This window comes from Periplaneta americana, chromosome 14 (assembly GCF_040183065.1).
Source record: "Periplaneta americana isolate PAMFEO1 chromosome 14, P.americana_PAMFEO1_priV1, whole genome shotgun sequence".
Taxonomy (NCBI): Eukaryota; Metazoa; Arthropoda; class Insecta; order Blattodea; family Blattidae; genus Periplaneta; species Periplaneta americana.
This window is the reverse complement of record NC_091130.1, coordinates 119403458-119426776: the sequence shown is the minus strand read 5'-3', so window position 1 is coordinate 119426776 and position 23319 is coordinate 119403458. Positions and strand designations below refer to the sequence as shown.

Sequence of the window (23319 nt, the reverse complement as noted above, 5' to 3'; positions counted from 1 at the left end):
ACACAAAATATTGTAACTTTAAATTCAAAACATTAATGTATTTTCATTGTTGCAACAATAATTCCTTTCTACAATTTAATTTAGACACTCCCGTCAACAATGGGATTTCCACTCCACACAGCAACACAGTATTCGTTACTGCACTCCACAGACGACAATGACAATTTACTTGGATTATTGAGAACAACAATGTACTGCTAATCTTAACTAATGTTCACAAAGAACTATTTACAAAACAAAACTGTCAGTTCTCAGTTCACAGTTCGTTTGCCTTGGCTAGTTCTTCTAGCTCAGTCACTCAAGTTCACATTATCTCGAACCCAAGACTCTCAGAGACAGCCCACTGAACTTGGAACTCAGGTCCCCCAACTGCGGTCCACTGCACTCACACAGCTGCGGACACATTCACACAAGTCGAACTCCGGTTTCGAAGCTGGCTTCACTGCTACACTGACAGGCTGCTGACCAAAAACTAGCAACGACTGCAACTGCAACTAACTAACTAACTAACTAACTAACTAACTAACTAACTAACTAACTAACTAACTAACTAACTAACTAACTAACTAACTAACTAACTAACTAACGAACTAACTAACTAACTAACTACTGCAGCTCACTTGCGTCTCCTCTTTATAACAAAACCATAGTTTCGGGAACGTACGATGCTGGAAATTTCTACAGATGTCCAGAAGATGGCGCCTTTCTAGACTTCTCTGGATTTCTCCCCTCAGTCGCAGGCGCATTACTTCCCCCCTCTCTGCGCTGCCCACCATGTCGTTGTTCCCCTTACGTTGCGCCTCGCCGCAGCGACCATCGTTTTGTCTCCCCTCCGCGCCGCGCCCTCAACGCTCCACGGAGCTCGCTTCGCCTATCTGGCCTCATGTCTTCTCGCGCGCCCCCCTTGTGTGGGACACGTGATCGACACTCGACGTGGCTGTCACAATATTAATAGTAAATACTTAATTCAGCATACTATATGGGAACTTCATTTCAAACTAGAGCTCAATTTAAGCCTCTTGATGAAACATTGTGGCACTAAATACTATAAAAAATCGAAACACTTTTTCACAAAACGACTCATGTATTTGCTTACCACAGAGGCCTACCGGACTTGAGAGATTAACGATGGGAAGACGAAAATTCTGGTATGTAAGACGATGTTTCTTGTTATAGTTTGGTTTTCTTAATAACTATTTAGGCCTATCACTGCATTACCAGTAGCTACAGACAACAAGAATATCAAATTTCGTTGGTACAACACGATGGACATTTTCCAAGGATTATAATTCACATTATTACTGGAATTATTCTGAAAACAATTTTGACAATACAATATAGTACACAGCATGCGCAAATGAAACAATATACAGTAAAATCTCTCGTAACCGGCACCAAAATAACCGGCAATACCAAAATAACGGCACTTTTGGCTGGATCAAAAAATAAATGTTTAAAAATGCCACTTTGCTACAGTTTGGGCCGTCAGTTTTGCCACATTAGAAAGTTCGGACGAAATTTTGTTTTTAGTGAATATTCTAACCTAAAATTAGTGTATTATTTGTGTCGTGTGATGTGTTTTAATAAGGAAAATCCACATAGTTTATAAGTATATTTAGTTATGTTCGGGTCGTTAGTGTTGCCACATTAGGAAATTCGGACGAACTTTAATTTTCAGTGAATATTCGAACCTAGATTTAATTTATTATTTATGTTGTGTGATGTGTTTTAATAAGGAAAATCTACACAGTTTTTTATGTTTGTTCAGTTATGAGCAAGTGATAGAGAAATACGATTCACATAGCTGTAGTTTCAACATTTGGCACCATGAAATATGAACTTCTTTTTAGATATCGATATTTATTCAATTATCCGGCAAAATCTCGTATCCGGAAGTAATTTGGTCCCTTTCATGCCGGTTAAGAGGGATTTTACTGTAGTATGCTACGTAATTTATATTTTGAGCTGCTTATTTAACGACGCTGTATCAACTATTAATGCTCATTGTTATTATTATTAATTTACTACAAATTGTATTTTTATTAGTTATTAATTGTCATTACTGAGTGTAATTAATTACTACCACCACCGGGTATATGCCCATTTGCAGTATGAATAAATACATACATACGCATATTCATTACATACATGCATACATACATACATACATACATACATACATACATACATACATACATACATACATACATACATCATCTTTAATAGTTACAGGTTGACCAAGAGGACTTGATTCCGGGACCCTTCTATAGATAGCATGTGTCTGCGGGAGCTGTACATATCCCACAGAAGCAGCAGAGGCTTCAATAAGCGGACTGTGGTTTGATGGGGGAGTGCAGCTCCCTTAGACAGATGGCGCCTTGTGAATCGAGAATTCGACGGCGGCATGTCTCTCTGGTTAAGGATGCAGCATATTCAAGTACTAAATTGCAAACAGATGTCATCGATGTGAAAGGCTAGAGAGGAACATCACAGGGAGGCGGCAGTATGTTTCCTGTCAGATCTGGATGCTGTGCAGTGAATCACGTGCTTGAAAAAAGAAATCGTAAGGACTTCAGAATTCATACTAATACAGCCTAAGGAGGTTGCAAGAGGTTTCTCAGTAAGCCTAAAGGCTGCGGTGTTTGCCCAAATGGCCCTCCTCCGAAGGACGAAAAAGGGTAGAAGTCTCGACGTTTATATTTCTGATCACAAAATAACAATCCACTTCGTTCCGAAGATTCGTGCTATCTCCATTTTCAGGCAAACAAGAAAGAGTTTAGGATATATTCTATGTGTTAGAGTCATTACAACGACTAAGCCCACTCGGATGGAAAACGATTGCCGTGTAGACAAAGAATGAAGACCAGTATGATTGCAAGACAATATCTGATAGCATAAAATGGGAAAGGTAAAAAAAAAAAAAAAAAAAAAGATTAGACTACCGTGTTTTATGGTACCGGGACTCTTTTTTCATCACGATGTTTGACTCCCTTAATTGATGACATAATAGAACGTCAGTAATCACCATAGACAAATAAATAGGTGTATCACATTCATTATTATTGTTTTTCTTCATTTCTGAGAAATAGTTAGGTAGGTTACTCTGTGATTATTATTGTGATTTAATTGCTCATCAATAGCTTTGTAGTACAAATGCGTAATGGCTTGTGGCTTGAAGCGTGGAAAGCTAATTGTGGATACACGCAGCATAGCATTAGTAACAGACAGTGATAATGGAGTTACATGTACGCGATTAGTTTCATGTAGGCCTAATGATGGCGTTATTAATTTCACGGGTCTTTCTGACAATCGGCTTTTGAAAGTAGTCAATATCTGACTGCCCTTTACACTATGTACACTAGAATACGCTATTTTCACTATTACACTATTATAAAGAATGAATGCTTACATTTGTCGAACATTATTTACACTATTTTACACAATTTACAAAATAAGTAGGCTATAGTATTATGAAATAAAATACCTTACATTACAATACAATAAACCGTACATAAGCTTGATAGTGTAAATAATGTTTGCTCAATGTAGGCCTGCATTATTTTTAATAGTGTAAATAGTAAAACTATCGTGTTCTAGTGTATATAGTGTAAATAATTTAAATTGTAAATATTAGTGTAATATTTAAAGTGGTTCATGTTTTGTTCTACTTCATTTGAGGAAACAATAGTCGCGTGAGCCGTCAGTCAAGTACTTCGCTTGCTAGATGAACGTGCGTCGTCTACGTAACTCCAGTAATACTTAATTTTGTAGCCTCCTGGGATAAAGTACGGTCCCTAGCTATTAGCATTCGAAGATGGAGTTACGCCAGAATTACGTGAAAATCAGTACGTTTCATCCTAGTGTTCCTCGAATAATATACGTTCAATGCTAAATACTACTACATTTTTAACTTATAAAAGCATCTATTAACAATATAATTTTATAGGAAAATGTGTTCAACATGTAGTGTCTCAAATAACTGAAGCTGGAAAGAATTAGTGCATACAAATTTAAGACATTATTACAGGAACAACCATTGTCAAAATTGACATTTTTCAGGAGAGCAATAACAAATAAAAGAATAAGACATATCAGCTATTTCCGTTCAACTGGTGTTTTATCCTTATGTCTATTGCACTTGACATGGGCCTTTTTGGAGTCTATAAACATTTAAAATAATAGCAAATGTGTCCTTAACTCAATTTCATTAAAATGACTAGGGTTGTCTTTGTAATAATGTCTTCAATTGTATTGTTACATTGGAAATGTTAAAGTATTGGATACTTCAAAGGAAATAATTACCATCTTTCGCATCACAAAATGTAGAGGCTGGAACTGAGTAAAAAGATCATTAGGCCTACTTCTAGTGGAATAAATTCATTAAATTAAAATAATTAGCAAGAAAGATTAGTAACTGATAAATATTGCTCAGCGTTGAAAACGGATACTTTCAAAGTTTTTAAATCAATACAATAGTGGAAAATATAAAGCTGTAAAGGGACAACAATAGTAAAGAATATCATAATAACCGGATGTAGAGTTTGGTATTACGAATTTATCGTGTCAATAACTTAAATGGAAGATTTTAATCATTGGTAAAATGATTTAAAATTAAAGAAGCTCTGGGAATTCATATTTCGATACGGGTGGTTGCTTTCTAATGTGGGATTGCGTTACGATGAAGTCATTAGCGATCTAACTCCCCAATATTATGATAGGTTTTCTTTTGCTGTGAGGGCTCTACAGGATGGATACACTTTGCTGATCATTCATGATATCTTCTTTGTGACATAACAGGCAGTTTGGAGAATTGGGATTATATAGTAGAGGGCTGAGCACCAAAAGTGAATTCTACTCTCTCATGGGGAGCCATATGACTTCTCTTCAACCCCTTTCTTCCCCGCCGAATACTGCGCAGCGTTGAATCCGTAACCGATGAATATTAAGCGTCCCCGTTTAGAGTTTGGATTCGCTGCCAGTGCCCAGCCCTGATGTAGTCGATATAAATGTTTCGGTAGGCAATCGTTTCCCTTAGCAGTCTGGAAGTAGTCACTGCATATGTCTTTGGATGTTCCAATGATATTAATAATACTTTATAATTAGGACAGAACTTTATTGCTCTTTTATATAAAAACACTCTAGCACTCCTAGAAAGAGTAAGTTACATACTCGTGCTCAGGGGGCATTCCACATAAGTTAATGTTAAGACATTTTATTAAATAACAGAGTAACAAAAGAAAAAAGAGGAAGAAAAAACACAGATATCACAATATCTGAACTTTAAATTTTCTCTCTAAACAGTAATTTTTAAATAATACCCGGGGCCGGGTATCGAACCCGGGACCTTTGGTTAAACGTACCAACGCTCTCCCACTGAGCTATCCGGGAACTCTACCCGACACCGATCCAATTTTTCCCTCTATATCCACAGACCTCAAAGTGGGCTGACAACAGTCAAGCAACCAACATCTGAGTGCACACTAACTGTGTGACTTTAAATTGTGGTTTTCTGTTACCTACAGTGACGTGTATTATGCAAATTAAGTTTTCAGGAATAACTCCCTGTAAAGTTAATTTGAATAATTTTGAGGGAAAACCACAATTTAAAGTCACACAGAGTTAGTGTGCACTCAAATGTTGGTTGCTTGACTGTTGTCAGCCCACTTTGAGGTCTGTGGATATAGAGGGAAAAATTGGATCGGTGTCGGGTAGAGTTCCCGGGTAGCTCAGTGGGAGAGCGTTGGTACGTTTAACCAAAGGTCCCGGGTTCGATACCCGGCCCCGTAACAATTTTTCCCTCGAAATTATTCAAATTAACTTTACAGGGAGTTATTCCTGAAAGCTTAATTTGCATAATACACGTCACTGTACGTAACAGAAAACCACAATTTAAAGTCACACAGAGTTAGTGTGCACTCAAATGTTGGTTGCTTGACTGTTGTCAGCCCACTTTGAGGTCTGTGGATATAGAGGGAAAAATTGAATCGGTGTCCTGTAGAGTTCCCGGGTAGCTCAGTGGGAGAACGTTGGTATGTTTAACCAAAGGTCCCGGGTTCGATACCCGGCCCCGGAACAATTTTTCCCTCGAAATTATTCAGTAATTTTTAAATTGCTTTTTTTGAAATAAGGATCATTAGCAAATTGTATGTTTGGAATTTAGCTATTATCATGTTATAAAGCCTTGGACCGAAGTTCCTACTATGATTATATACTACAGTTGTGATACATTTATGTACTGTCAAGTATATGTTGTCTGATCTTTTGGTTTTATAATTATGTGAATATAAATTAAATATATTTCGGTTTTAATGTACGAAATTCAATAATACATTGTTATAAATTTGAAATGATAAATAATATATTCATAATCTGGTATGAGTTTTCTATTAATCAATAAGACTGCCCAGCTTTTGTTGTTTTGTACTCCTAAAGAAAAGTGTTTCAGTGAACCCATGAACTAAATTATCAGATTAGATTACCAGTACCAACGTGAAACTTATGTAGGGCCCATACATTTGTAGGTTGTAATGAAAAATTAGATCCACTTATTAATTAGGTTATTTTATGTATTATTATTAATTGTAATAATTGTATTTTTTAATTATTATGTATTAACTGTATTGTGTATTAATTTTTATTGTGTGTAATTAAGTTACCTCTGCCACCGGGTGTTTGCACACTTTCAGTGTAAATGAATACATACATAAATTCCTGAAGGTTACGCACATAATGTGTAGGCCTAATGTTTTAATATTCAAAACAATGCCAATGAAATATTTCACTTCCAGGATTAAATACCTTCTGATTGAGGTTCTGGCTGATATGTACTTCTATTATCAGTCAGCACATGTCACTTGACTATATGTATCAGAGGAAGAACAATTATTTGTACGCATCTGAACTCTGTTTAGTGTAACATGTAGCTAATTGGCGATGTATGCAATGGAGAGGAAAGGAACTGGCCACCCTACCCCATTATCTCCTGACTAGCCCGAATGCAAATCTCGGAGTCTCAAGTTCTTAGAACCTAGATCAGCATCGGAAACCGTACTACCTCCAGACTTTTTATTATTACAGATGATAGATGAAGTGCGGGAGAAGTGGAGAATGTTGGTGAAATGAAAGACGGATACGGGAGTACCCCGAGAAAAAACCGTTTTTCTACCACAAACTCCACTGAGACCTGACTGAGGATCAAATCTAGCGCGCTAACACTGTAGCCACAGACGCGGTTGTTTTATTAGTTACCAAGAGCTCATCATTAAGTACAAAGTGGGTTACTAACTCGTATATAGCGGCGAGAAAGGAATGGAGATATCGGAAAAACAATCGCCAATAGCTGCCTTTTAGAATTCTAACTGAAGGCAGGAATGTGACAGGGTAAAAATGAAACAAAAACAGAAACAAATAAAGGATCAAAGCGATAATATAAAAGTAGATTAGGGAGAATTCTACCAGGGGAAATACCGAGAAGATTCGGGTCACATAATGAAGCCAGAGAAAGAGCTAGCTTGACAAAGTGAACGAATGAGGGCCAACCGGATACTGAAAGAAAACAAGCATATCGTTACAAAGGAGATGGTCCTTATCAGGATAAAAGTAAAACTGCCTTACTTGTAAAGAAGGAGAAATAAAAGTTAAAAACTCAAAGAAAATAGTATAAACAAAGAACAGAAAAAGATCTTAGTGAGATAACTATGCGGGAGCTAATGACTTTGGAAATGCTATCCAGCTTTCGGGTCTCATATTTCTTATCCACTGTATCATCTCTTTTTATGGCAAGGATTTCACCTCCCAGGTGTTCCAGTTACCCTCTCTTTACGAATATCCAGTTCTACGGTCATAGAATCTTAACACCCCGTCTCATCGAAATCCCAGGAAGAATTTTCAAAACTAAAAATTTCCACCGCGGTACACCCGTTTTTCTTTTCTGCACCGGAAGTCAGTGGAAAAAATTGAATAACTGAATAAAATAACATTGAATTAACAGTAGCATTCCCTTCCAATATTCTCGCATCATCTCCAAAAGAAACGTCCGTAATCCCATTGTCCTCTGTCTTCTCCTCCACGACAGAGAAACGTAACAGCTCAATGCATTACAAATACAGTAAAACCTCCCTAAATCGAAACGCGATCGTTCCAGAATTTGTTTTCCGTTGTCACAGGTTTTCGTTTTACAAACGTTGAGTTTTGGCAAAACTAAGAATAGACTACTGCAATATGCTCACTGTATAAATAATTTGAAATAAAAGTTACTACAGTATATGCAAAGTGAATTTTATTTTTATAATTATTAACTTATGTAATTGCAGGTCCCCCCCCCCTCTCTCTCTCTCTCTCTGCGCCCTAGTTTCTTAGCCCCACATTTCTTTTAAAGCGCATTGCCGCGACTTTTTTTTCTTGAAGGGACTTTGCGTCCTGCATCAATTCAGAGTATAAACTGAGCTCGGTTATGTAACTGAAATTGTGTTTTGTGGAAAATAGATTAACTTCATGTCAGACAAATCAATCATTGGATGGCAGGTATCATTGTCTAAAAACAGTATGACCTTACGAGCTTCACGTTTCATTGCTCCATTAAAAGAATGAAGCCACTCTTCCATGATAAAACTGGTCATTTAGGCTTTTTTTTATTAAATCGCACAGTTTTACTTTATTCGCACTGTTATTTAACACTGTATTGGTATATTAACACAAAACTCAGAATAAATAAACGGAAATGTGAAACTAAATTGACACTTCGCAGTTTTATTCTACACGCACTGTCCTTTATCATTGTATTGGCTTGTTAGCACAAAACTGAGAATAAATGAACGAAAATGCAAGAGGTTTGGAAAAGTAACGGTAAACGAGGTCAGTAACCTGCCCGGGTCCTTGACAATAAGCACAGAATAGTGACATGGTTAGAGAAGCTTCAACCCCAACGCCTGACAAACAATAGCGAAAGTATTGCATGTACAGTCACACAAAAAATTATGCCATGCTTCGTACAGTATTATCGGAAAATTAAAAATGGTTTGATAGAATTTAGCAACAGTTATGCTTAAAATGATCCGTTTTAGTCAGGTTTTTTTTTACCTAAATGGTGCCCAAAAATGATTCCGTTTTCGCGTTAGTCAGTTTTCCGTGTTGAAGTATTATTTTACATAGGAAATCATTTCGTTCCCAAATTTATTTTTCGTTTGTGCAGGTTTCCTTTTTATATAGGGTACATTTTAGCAAGGTTTTACTGTACATACATTATATGTAGGCAGAAGGTCAAGACTGAAGAGCAATTTGAACAACAAAGAGAAAAAAAGCTCCAACTTGTTTCGAGCACACAACGGAATCTCAAAGACATTTCCGAAGCAACTATTGTACTTATTCAAAGAAAATAAAATTCTATTAAAAACAGTAAATGTTAGACATAAATCACACGCCTATAACAGATAAAAAACATACAACAAAAAACTATTTGACGTTGCACATTATAACCAAATATCCACTGTCATAGCTACAACAAAATACGTTTACACACCTACTAAAACCCCGTTGAACGAGGCAACTATAAGGTCCTCACCGACAACATCAGACTATAGGAAGTCACTGAGAGCATAATTAAACTGAACAGAAAACTCAGCAGGAAGATCAGTCTAATTAGGCTTGCCAACTTTTGTAAGTAAAAATTAGGGACACAAACATTACTAACAATTTTATTGCACTAATTATTTCCACATATCAACAACATATCCAACAGTAGTACTTTTATAACAGTGTATATATATTTCATATGTAAAAAAATACAAAGACTTACCAAAATGAATATAAAACAAGTGAAAAATTGTACAAATTTGTGATAAAAGAAATGTTAACTCGTTGGAAACTAGGAACCCATCATTTTGATGTAATTAATAACCTAACTTAACGTAACCAGAACTAATCCGAACTAACCTAACCTGCCTACACAAAAAGTTGCAGCCACTCTTCTCGGAAAACACAGAGACGATTACGTGATTTATCTCCAAGCTATCAGGTCTTATCACACTTGAGGAGCTATGATGTATTACAGGTCTTTGTTGTTGTCCTCGTTGATATCTATATCTATCGTAGAAGTGGTCGTAAAAAAGTTTCTTTTGTTTTTCCATTTTTCCGCCGAACCAATGAATGACGGATCAAGTGGAACAAAGTGGACATGATAATGAATGGCGGAAACTAAAGTCAAAATACATAAGAGGAGCTCAGAGGGTAGATGATTCATTAAGTACCCTATAGGCTGTGATCTAACTTGCCCTAACTTGTGTATTATGATCATTGCACCAGTCGCTCTGTTGACACATCAACGAGAATTAAATTTCTGCCTCGAACATACGTACTAGATGTACTAATTGATAGCCTAAGTAATTTGACAGTAATAAATAAATTCAATATTTACATTGTATTAACCATACTTATCGGACCCAACATGCCTTTGAAATTCGTACTAGAATCATTTCTCCGTTTCGTCACATATTGGAAGCATGCTTGTACGAGACTGTGCGATACAGACTAAATCCAACAATATGATAGAAACGAAAATCAGCTGTAAATGTCTAATATGCCTCGAAATCGAGACATTTTGATGCGTATGCAAATTATTTTGGGACGCGAGACGCAATGGTCAAAATCGAGACTGTCCCGAAAATATGGGACAGTTGGCATGCCTAGTCATAATACACAACACGCTATTAAAATAATACACCGGCACGACAAGACCATTGAGAGGAGCTGGCTAGATTTACGAGAGCTAGACCCACAATGGGTCCGTATTACTTACGCACGCTTCAGCCCATCGTGCGCCTTATATATGCGTTGATATAGTCCGACAGTTGTCTAGAGTGGCTATCGTGTATTCGATGCTGACAGGTATGTCATCCTGCCTTAGCCCTTGAAAAGACCAGTTCCCGTTTCGCGGACGATTAAACCTCAGGGGCCCGGAGGTCAAAGCTCTTTATGAACATCCGATGCTGACAAATGAGCCATCCTGCCTCAGACTCTGATAAGACCAGGTTCCATCTGTGGCTGAAACTAAGTCAGGAGATAATGGAATAGGGTGATCAGTTCCTTTTCCCCTCCATCTATGTACTTGCAAACTGAAATGTTTAATTTATGAGAAGTCATTACTTGACTCTTACTATGCATTATTTCATTCTCATATTAATTACGGATTATTACTTTCGAGCAACTCTAGTTGTGCCAAAGTTATATTTAGATGGCTAAAAAAAAAGCAATTAGATGTATAAAAAATAAAGATAGAAATTCTTGTAAGTTTTATAAAATTTCTGATGCAACGATTGATGCCATAGGATCTCACGTGTTAAAATCATCCTTAGCTATAATTAGTAATCATTTGTACCCAACAAAATTTTTATTGTAAATGATTTCCTACGTTTTCTTATCTTAATGTTTTTTTTTTCTTTCCAAGTGTCACAAAATTGTTTTGTTTACTTATTATTCTTTATGAATTGATTAGTAGGCCGATCTATCGAACCCTTATTTAGGGCGGCTTTTGTTTATAGAAATTACATTAGGAATTAAAATTTTGACTGTACCCAGTTTATTTATTATATTAACTTGTTTGCTATACATTAAATAAAAGCATAAACACTTATCTGTTAGGAATATGGTCCATAATTATGTTATAAATAACTTCATTATGCTAGATTAAGCAAAACACAATGCAGAAGGAATGAGTCGGTAATTGAAAGAATCGAAAAACGAACTCTTCAATGGTATGGCCACGTAAAAAGGATGAAAGAAGGAAGATGGCCAAAGATTATTCTGGAATGGTCACCTCGGGGAAGGAGGAAGCGTGCGAGACCAAGAAAAACATGGAAAGCCGGTGTCATGCAAATGATAAAGGACCGACATATGCAGGAGGAGGATTGGCGGGATCGAGAAGGATGGCGGAAGGAAATTCAGGGCAACCGCTGAAGAGTGGAAGAGCCCACAAAAGAAAAGAAAGAATTATTTAATAAACTGCCTCTATGTACACAGACATTACCTGTGAACCAATATGTCCTGGAGAAAAGAATGGTTAAAAGACAAGGCTTTGTATAGCATAAATTAATATGACGAACGTATATAGTAGAATTGTATAGACATATATATTTTGTTTATGTTGCCCACAGAACAGATATTCATGATATAGGATCTATCTCTGTAATACTGATAAAATCCATAACCGGAATATTTATTATTTTATTAGCTTTAGCAATATATTATATAGAATGTGATCAATATTTTTATATTTTAATTTAATATCATATTTTCAATTCACTGCTGGCTAAAGCAAGGAGATGCACTATCACCTTTACTTTTTAACTTTGCTCTAGAGTATGTCATTAGGAAAGTCCAGGATAACAGAGGGGATTTGAAATTGAACAGGTTACATCAGCTGCTTTGCTACGCGGATGACGTGAATACGTTAGGAGAAATCCACAAACGATTAGGGAATTTTCCTTGAAGCAAGTAAAGAGATAAGTTTGGAAGTAAATTCCGAAAAGACAAAGTATATGATTATGTTTCGTGACCAGAATATTGTACGAAATGGAACTATAAAAATTGAAAATTTATCCTTTGAAGATGTGGAAAAATTCAAATGTCTTGGAGCAACAGTAACAAATATGAATGACACTCGGGAGGAAACTAAACGCGGAATAAATATGGGAAATGCTTGTTATTATTCGCTTAAGAAGATTTTGTCATCTAGTCTGCTGTCAAGAAATCTGAAAGCTAGAATTTATAAAACAGTTATATTACCGGTTTTTTTTTGTATGGTTGTGGACTCTCACTTTGAGAGAGGAACACAGGTTAAGGGTGTTTGAGAATGAGGTGCTTAGGAAAATATTTAGGGCTAAGAGGGATGAACTTACAGGAGAATGGAGGAAGTTACACAACACAGAACTGCATACATTGTATTGTTCACCTGACATAATTAGGAACATTAAATCCAGACGTTTGAGATGGGCAGAGAATGTAACACGTAGGGGTGAATCAAGAAATGCATATAGAGTGTTAGTTGGGAGGCCGGAGGGAAAAAGACCTTTGGGGAGGCCGAGACATAGATGGGAGGATAATATTAAAATCGATTTGAGGAAGATGGGATATGATTGTAGAGACTGGATTAATCTTGCTCAGGATAGGGACCGATGACGTGCTTATGTGAGGGCGGCAATGAACCTCCGGGTTCCTTAAAGGCGATAAGTAAGTAAATTTAATATTATAAATCTTTTATCTGTAATTAAGGGAGTTTATTTTGTATTTTATTAGATTTGTAAATAATGATAATGTCTATAGTGGAGTATTTCACTCGTTGAAAATAAAGATTATTATCATTATTATTGTTTAATTATTATTACAATTGCATACATCGCTGACTAGTAACGTATTTCATTGATCAGACTTCAGATGTATACAATAGTAATATACTTTACAAGAGCGGTATGTTGACGTTTTCATGGTCGAGGAAAAGATTGAAAAAGCGAAACGTAGTTGAGCTTTTTTAATTTCCGAGAACATGAAAACAAACATAACGCTCGTGTATCGTACATTATTTTGTGCGAAGATCGTTTATTACATACCTGAAAGACGAATTTCTAATTAGTTGCAATGAAATCTCCATGTTGTTTTCTGTTTAATGACGGCAACTTCGGAATACCAAAATATCTTTCTTCAACATTGTTGCTATAAAATGTTTGCTGTGTTTACTATACTCCAGCAGGCCGTTATATACATCTGTATTTTTTTTCCCCCCCAGTCTATAAATGCGAACTTAAAACAAGCGGTAAGGTTATGTAATGATTTATTTTTCATTTTAATATTTTAACAATATTATCTATATAACATATTGCAGTAATAACATCGGCAACTGGAATCTAGTTGATCTTTTCACGGCTTCCTTAATGTTACTTGTATCAGGAATGCAATATGTTTCGTGGAGTAACAGACTTTACTTAATTTTTGCAAATATTTAAAAACAATAATTAACAGTGCAATTTAGGTGAAATTGCAGTGGTAAGTTTCCAATTTATAATTATTACTATGTTAAACGTCTCTAAAAATAGTATGTTATAAGCCTAAAGCAGTAAAATGAATGTCGCGCTTAAGCGGTAAGAAGAGGGAAATTGTTATGTGTGTTACGTTGGGAATACTGAATGTGGTATTTCACACTTGCCGCGTATTGGTTCTGTGCGGAAAACAAGCAAATACGCACGATCTCGCACAAACAATTATTCTTTCTTTGACACGTCATATCATAGAGTGAGATGTACTGCCTGATAATAGATATACTCGTAGACCTACATACAGCCAGAACTTCATTCAGAGGTAATACCACTTTATGTCGGCCTACGTCACTAAAGTGATTTCAGCACGACAGCGTATCTCTGCACTTAAGTCAATCATCACGGGGCCTCTTTACTGCAAGGTTGAGGTGACAGACGGATATTTGGATTTGATCCGGAAGACTGATCCGACTAATGACACGACCTAATCCTGTGTATTTCATCGCCTGCGGCAGATGTAGAGCACGGCGTGTGATTACTCACTGACCGAGCGGAAGATCCTCTACATAGGATACTGTTAGCCTACTATCACACATCAAAACATCTCAGGCATGTTTGTGGGATTAAGTAACGATATGAGTACGGTGTAGAGTAAATAAATTAGAATTTTGAAGTGTTGCTATAAAGGAAATAGCAAGTCCAAACATTGTTTTATGCTCGACCATGCCGAAATGTAGTAATTATACACCTATTAGCAGTCCTTTAATGTATGTCATTAAAGTACACCTACTCATTAAAGTACAGGTGTTTTCAGCCTATGACAACTCAGCTTACAGGTGTTCAGCCAATAACAAGTCAGCTTTGTACCGTTATAAAACCGCAAGTATCGATTATTCTCGGATATGCAATCGAAAGAGAATTAGCGAAAGTCACGGAGGCTGGAAATCCAACACTGTCGCAGAAGGTTATGTTCTGTTACTATAATAATTAGCGTTAATTGTAAATAATATTCAAATAAATTCAATTTGTCATCTCGTTTTTCAATGTCGAATTCAATAATCAAGGTTATACCAAGTTTAACGGGATTACACAAGGTCAATGACATTATTGTTCCTCGTAAAAAATCAATACTTTCGCGTCTGCGCACATCTCACAATTCACGACCTAGAACAAGGTCACTTCCGATCTTGTCAGATACAAATAAAATGCATACATCTGAATAATTTCAAGTTAGAAATATGGTCGAGCATAAAAAGTCGTATGAAACTCGCCTATAATGGTAATTAAGAAGCTCGTATGAAAATTATGAAACTCGCTTGCGCTCGTTTCATAAACATCCATACTCGCTTCTTAATTACTATCATTATAGGCTCGTTGCATAATGTACTATTATGCAATACTGAGGAGTCATCTATGAATTTGATTTTATTGGATTAGATTATGTAAAAAGAAATTATAATTAATTTTTAACAGTATTTGACTGGAATAACGGATTTGTTGAATAGTGAGATTAAACTACCTACCTGTTAAATTATAATTTAATTTTTTTCTACGTAAGTCCAACTCAAGACAAACCCCTGAACTATCTAATAATGAAATACTACCATTTTCTATCTGAAAAAAAAAAACCTCCTACCACTGAACTAAATTACAATATCTAGTAGTCATCCTTATAATAAAGAGAAGTCCGAAAAGAAATTCAACAATACAGAGCTCCTACAAATGATCTCTCAGGTTTCGAACACATATGATTTGCGTTCCATGAATCTGAGGTGCATTGAAACTGTACAAAAGCAATATTTACTAAATTCAACGTTATGGCAATACAAGTAATTTTTACTATTATTCTTGGACTGTTAACTGAAATTTCGAGAAGTTGTTAAATATATATCCGAAACATGTCACTTTTCGGATTTGTAGCAGTTGTCAAATCTTTGAAAATTCCTTCTGTAAATTTTGCATCAATTGACTTAAGTGCTTTTGCCTGTCCACCAGAGACTTGTATGGCCAATGAAGTTTATTTTCCTTTTTGTTTTCTAATATCGTCATTAATGCTCCACTTTTATTCAACGTTTTTAAAGCTTCAAAATGAGACACTTCAACTCTACAGCTGGTTTCTGATATTCGCGCCTGATCCACATTTACGTGGCTTCTGAATAATAATTTTCTTTATTTCCAAATTTCCAACTTCCGCTATTAAGCTATGTGTATTGTATGTTTTTGAACCATTACTCAAAAGCGCACATAAATGAAATAATGTCTATATTTTGAATATATATTATACATTTTATTTCCAATTGCGCATTAGAAAGATAACTTTAAGATTCTTAAAGAAAATCATCTCACTTCATTTGTAAATATACAGGTATAAGAATACATATAAGTAATTACCATGAATTTATACAAAAGTTACCTTAAATGAGTACATAAATTTTACATTATTGCTGAAATTATATTAGTAATATAGTATAATTCTTTGAAGAAATGTCACCCACTTCATTGTAACCATTTAATATCTTTTATCTGTAGTTCATCTAAGTCTAATAAATGTTTTTACTAGTGAGCAATAGTTAATCATATTAAAGGGAGTCTGTACTTCCATATCTTACAAAGTTAAATTTCTCAATTTTGGTTTCACTTTTCTCAGAAGTTATAGAAGATACAAATGTAGAAAATAGGGTATTTGTAACATATCTTTTTGTATACAACCGGTTAAATAAATTTAAAATTCTACTTAGCGAATGGCAAAAAAAAAAATCATTGATAATATATTTTGCATTAAGAATTACTGCTAATTATTTTTTACTTCTGCAAAATAATAAATAAATAAATAAATAAATAAATAAATAAATAAATAAATAAATAAATAAATAAATAAATAAATAAATAAATGAATAAATATATAAATGAATAAATAAATAGATAAAAAAAAAATAAATAAATAAATACTTGTAACTACGAAACTGAACGTTTCTGGACATAGGTTCCTGTATGAAAGTTGTTCATATTGATGACCTCTATCATCCCTAAAATGTTGTAACATAGTCATTGAATCACCCTGTATGTGATCAGGACTGTATATCCGCAGAGATTAGGAGCCCGGTCCTCCAATAGAGTTGCCGAGCGTTCTGAACTCAACTATTGCGTCACTCTCATTCCTGCTATAATTATTTTGTGTTTAATTTTGCTTCAATCTTCTTGCAAAATGTATATATTACTAATATATAATTAAATCTTAAAGAGAGAAGTGTCATTGGACCTATTTATGTACAAATATAACTTGAAGCGGACACTAGACCAGTCATGTAAATGCAAATTTAAAAATGCTGATTAATTCCGAACAGAAAAATTACCTACTCTTTTTAAATCCGTCCTAGGATGGGAGTGGCTACAACGCACTCTACTTTCCTATTTGTATCTTTTTAAGCCACTCATACGAAAACAGATTATCACAGAAAATAAAACATGACGTTGAAGATACAGGAATATAGAGTGTAGTAGACTCACCAAGCACATATGGCGTCCCTAATATTGCAGGAACAGTGAAGCCCACACCAAAGCGGAAGATGCTCCAGGTGACGAAGTCTTGTGCAAAGGCAGTCGCGATTCCGAAGAAGCATTCGATGAACAGGTAGATAAAGAAAGCTGGTCTACGGCCAATACTGAAAGCACAAGAGTTATTATTGTTATTAAAAGTCGCCTTATTCTTCGCCTCACTGTAAGGATTATAACTTTATGGAGCAATAAAATTTGAAAACCATTTTGGGTCCGAAGAGCTGTACAAATTATCGAAGTTTTTATTGTTAAGACCACCAGACTTATTAAATTACAAGCGTGATAAACACAAATGTGCTGTTTTTTATATAATAGAGTCGACCTGGTTGGCGAGTTGGTATAGCGCTGGCCTCTATGCCCAAGGTTGCGGATTCGATCCCGGGCCAGGTCGATGGCATCTAAGTGTGCTTAAATGCGACAGGCTCATGTCAGTAGATTTACTGGCATGTAAAATAACTCCTGCGGGACAAAATTCCGGCACATCCGGCGACGCTGATATGACCTCTGCAGTTGCGAGCGTCGTTAAATAAAGCATAACATTACATAATAGATGAACGTTTTCGGGTCCACTGAACCATCATCAGATCATTAATAAACCTACAGATAACTTACATTATAACAAACAGTGAAGACATAGGTCTTACATGTGAAGTAGACCTTAGTATATGATGGGCTACAATGATACATATGACATCACAAGTAGAATGGGTTAAAATGTTAAATGTTAGCAATACAGTAAAAACCCAGCAAGACACGGAAGCATGGACACCATTAAAAATAGAAGAGGTCCAAAATGCAATATTTAACACCAAAAAATAAAAAAGCCGCAGGCCCCGATAGGCTCTACAATGAGTACATCAAAGACAAAGCCCAAATAATGACACCAGTATGGACAAAACTTTACAACAAATGTCTAGAAACAGCATCCATACCTGAACAATGGAGACAATCGACAATAAAAGTAATATTCAAAGGGTCAGGAGACCACAATGACCCAGGTAAATACAGAGGAATAGCGGTAGAAAACACCCCCTTCAAAATATTTACAAGAATAACAAACAACATAACTGAAATAATAGAAGAACAGCTACCCGAAAACCAACTAGGCTTCAGAAAAAGGAAATCAACATTAACAGCAATAGAAGCACTATTAGAACATATGGGACGAAAGGGAGAAGTTCTATGTGGCGTTTATAGACTTCACAAAAGCGTTCGACTACATTGACAGGGAACTCGTAAAGAAGAAACTGGTTGAAACTCTAAGAAAAGACAACGTCTGGACAAAGTCCATAAAATCAATATTAAGATGAAATGAAATAAAAATTTCAGACAATCGCTCGACGTCAGAACCGATATTGCAAACGAACGAGATTCTGCAAGGGGACCCCCTAAGCCCTCTACTGTTCATCCTGGCGGCAGAAGAACTAATAAGAATAACGCAGAGAGAGGAAATAAGCTCATACGCATATGCGGACGACATAGTAGTGGGGTCAAAAGATCTTACGAAATTACAGGAAACTATGAACGCCATGGTGGAATGGTGCACTAAGCACAAATTTGAGATAAATTTGGAAAAAACTGAAATGATGATATTCAGAAATGGCGGAAGAACACCGGAAGCAGCAGAAATATCCATTCAAAACAGGAAACTAAAGATAGTGTCAGACTACAGATATCTAGGCATGACATTACAAACCAGTGCGAAATGCTACACAAAGCACATAACAGAAAGAGCCACACAAGCAATAGGAGTGATGCATGACGTAAAAAATATCAAATCTCTGAGCCTAGAAACAGCAATGGCACTGTTTAAAACCAAAATATTGCCAATACTAACATACGGCATTGAAATAATTGGAGGGCATCTAACAATGGCTAACCTAGAAACACTAGAAGGAGTAAAGGCAACCTACATAAAGAAGGCGATGGGAGTCTCCAAGTACACACGCTTGAGATTTGTATATTTACTCGCAAGGGGGACCTTCCTTACTGAAGACGTAAGGACAAACATGATGCTGCCCAAGACGAACGCTTCGGAACGACTATTGTCAACACTAAGAGAGAAAAGAGAAGCCACCCCAATAGCATTCCACGCCACAGGAGCCATGATAGACCGAGAATGGACGAAGGAAGACTTCGAACTCAGGCATGTAATAACAAGACTGGCAGTCCACGAATTCCATCACCTTATCTGCAAGACAAGAACATACCACGACCCGAGTGACTCATACGTGTGTACATTGTGCAGCAAGAAATGTGAACGCTATCATATTGAACTATGCGCCAAAAGAACAAAATCAATAAGCGAGTACGCAAAAACAAAAGTAAATTAAATGCAATCTAAATGGCCATTTGGCTGCAATAAATATATTATTAATGAAATAAAAAAATGTTAAAATATGATTAATAATTCTAATTTATGTAAAATAGAACTGTGTAGAGAAAGGTAACATATTCAGCGTCTAAGGACGTGTTGTCATAAAACAAATTCATGTAATTGTAAGATTATATATCAGGTGCAGCATGAAGACTGGTGAGCTGGTACAAATCGATGGTGTAACGAACGGAAGTGGATATACAGCTTCATGCGTAACGAAAGAAGACGTAACGTTCGTAACATGTGAGGTCTTGTAATCTGAAAAATACGTAGAAATGATCACTAGGCTGGGGATTGTTTTAAGATTACACGTCCTTAGACGCTGATATATGCTACCTTTCTCTACACAGTTCTATTTTGTATAAATTAGAATGATTAATCATATTTTAACAATTTTTATACATGGATTTTATTGGTAATGTTTAACATTTTAACTCATTCTACTTGTGATTTCATATGTACCATTGTATTCTATTAAATACTCAGGTATACACATTTAAGACATATGTATTCACTGTTTGTTTATAATACTGGGTGTTGCAAAACTCCATAGCTACTCCAACTTCTAGGGTTGGTAGAGGAGCCCAAAACAAAGATTTTTCGTTAAATAACTACAGGTCGGAAACCAATAGTTACGCCACCTTCGAGCGCAGACAAGAGTTACGTCAGTCGTCAACTTCGGACGCATCGCTGAGTAGAAACAAGCATCTCTGCACATCACAAACACGTCACAATTACCAGACTGCACACAGCTTTTACGTGGCACATTCAGTGAACATTGGATTGGCCGGGTTGGGCATACTGCATGGCCTGCTCGTTCTCCTGACCTTACCCCACTCGATTTTTTCAGCGTATTCCGATTCTCACCGGACCGGTGGACAACAATGGCGTCACGCTGCAGCGAAATAGGAACAAAACTGCTGGAAGGTTCGATGGCTGTCATGGCGACTGCATAAGTTCTTGTCTGTGCTATGCTAGCAAAATTTTGCGAAATTTCCGTACTGCCATCTCGTTCACAGAAATGAGAGCATAAACAATTTATTTCTTGAACTGGTAGTAATAACTGGTCCGTTGACATTTCGCTCATAAGCCATTAACATATTGTTTTTATGTTGTGCTCATTACAAACAATACAGCAGAACTAAAGCAGAACACACCGCCATGACACAACAGTGCACGATGTCATTCGTCTGCTAATTCCCGCCCTATACAAGAACCAATAAGATTCACTGATGGCAGCTATGGAGACTGCCACCACCTCTGCAAGTTGATGGCACCGGTGCGACACCGGTGGAGCATCAATGACTCCATCGGTGAAATTCGGAATACCGTGATGCCGTAAGATTGCTCAGCTCTGGGATTCGGAATACGCTCTTTGTGTGGGGACATTTAAAGAGTTTAGTGTATGAAACGCCAATTGTGTCAGAGGAGGACCTCGTTGCTCGGATTCTTGTAGCTGCCGATCACTTACAACATCAACATGGAGTATTTCAACGTATGAGAGACGCATTATCACGTCGTTGTACAATACTTCATGTATTGAAGCAGGAGGCCGCACATTTGAACAATACCTGTAAACAAAAGTCACCAAAACCATTTTAAATGGTTAACACACTCTCAATGTCTGTAAGCAATGTCTGCGTTCGAAGGTGACGAATGACGTAACTATTGCTCTATGACAGTGATCGCCAAAAGCTGTGTCGCGACACATGCCCCTGCCTCCACTCAAGCGTAACCATGGCATCATATCCCCACCCTCTGTTTACAGCCATCACTTCGATATAAGTAAAGAAATTTATGAGCAGCGGACGTACGCATGTTACAAGTGTGTAGGATAGCATGTTTCGATGTCTTTTCGAAAACAGATAGTAAGTAAAAACTTAATTTTAAGGAGCATGGAAGGAAAAGTATTTATTTTGTGCAGATGGCAAAAATATGAGATACTTAATTTGTTGTAAAATTTTTAATGAAGTATAAAAGAACAATGTACGTTGTCATTATTTTTCTTGTTATGAAGACTACCACGCCCTTACCTGTAACTTGAATAATAAACGAACAATAAAAAGTAACGGCTTCTATGTCTTAATCGGGGTAAAATACATCGACGTTTTTTTCGACGTATGTAGTGTAATTTGTATATTTCATTAATACGAGTAAATAAACAATAAAAAGTATTGGCTTCCATGTTTTAATCGGTGTAAAATACTTCCACGTTTTTTTTCTACGTATGAGTGTAATTTGAATATTTCATTAATAAATAAACAATAAAAAAATATCGGGTTCTATGTCTTAACCGGAGTAAAATACTTCAACGTTTTTTTTAAGTATGTAGTGTAATTTACAACTTCGTGACCAGCCTGGTACGTTTTTTTTTTAATTTGAAATTACTGCTGATGTAAAGTACATGCTCTTTCTATGTTAAATAAGAAAATAAATGTATGTCATTTTATTAATAGGCCTAAAACAAAAATAATTAATAGGAGGATAAAAAATTAACATAGAAAAAGCATGTATAGTTAATAAGTAGAAGAATATTATATTGCTTTCGTTTTTTTGGTCACAGTCCGTCTCTGCACTGTTATTCACCTGAGGAGATACCCACTCCACCCCTCTCCCTGCGATAGTGATGTGCGGGTTGCATTTCTATTACGTCACAATTTCGTGGTGTTTGGCAACCACTGCTCTACGACCTATGGACTCCTCTACCATCCCTAGAAGTTTGAGTATGGAGTTTCTTAACACTCTGTATAAGTTGTCTGTAGGTTTATTAATGATCTGATGATGGTTCAGTGGAACCGAAAACAATCTATTATGTAAAAAAATAGCACATCTGTGTTTATCACACTTGTAATTTGATAAGTCTGACGGTCTTAACAATAAAAACCTTGATATTTTATGGAACAAATAATTTTCCTTTTAGTGCTTTTGACTCTCTTTCCATTGTGATATAAATTAAATATAAGATAGGTGCTTAATTCTACTGATATTTGATGTGCATTGTGGGAGACCTTGTAACCTCTATCGTATGCGTCCCCTGGGTGGCGGATGGGGGACCCCACCAGATATGCTGGGGTTGTCCTAATAGCTACGGTAATAAAGAACCGCGGATCATTAAAGAACCCAGATCCTGGGGGCTTTAAAATGCTGGGACACCCTCTCCCTAGGGGACATAAATATGGAGAGTCGATAACAGGGATTGTAAGGTGAAAACTGCAACGGTCAAGCTACGATTTTGGCGGAAGACGCAACCCTTTATTTGGGGTTGATACAAATGGTCGACAGCCACATCATCAGTTTTAATCTATTCCACATTAATAATGTGTTCAGACAACGTCATCTTAGCCAAAATCTTCGAGGAAATAGTCG

At 36.3% G+C, this 23319-nt stretch overlaps 1 protein-coding gene across 1 annotated transcript in view; it reads right to left on the bottom strand.

The window, feature by feature from the left end:
- LOC138713707 (beta-alanine transporter-like) overlaps positions 1–23319 on the bottom strand; it is a 1405169-nt gene that overhangs the window by 203101 nt on the left and 1178749 nt on the right. Inside the window, exon 5 of the mRNA XM_069846007.1 lies at positions 17529–17683. Coding sequence (XP_069702108.1) covers positions 17529–17683 — 155 coding nt within the window. The remainder of the gene's footprint in view (positions 1–17528; positions 17684–23319) is intronic.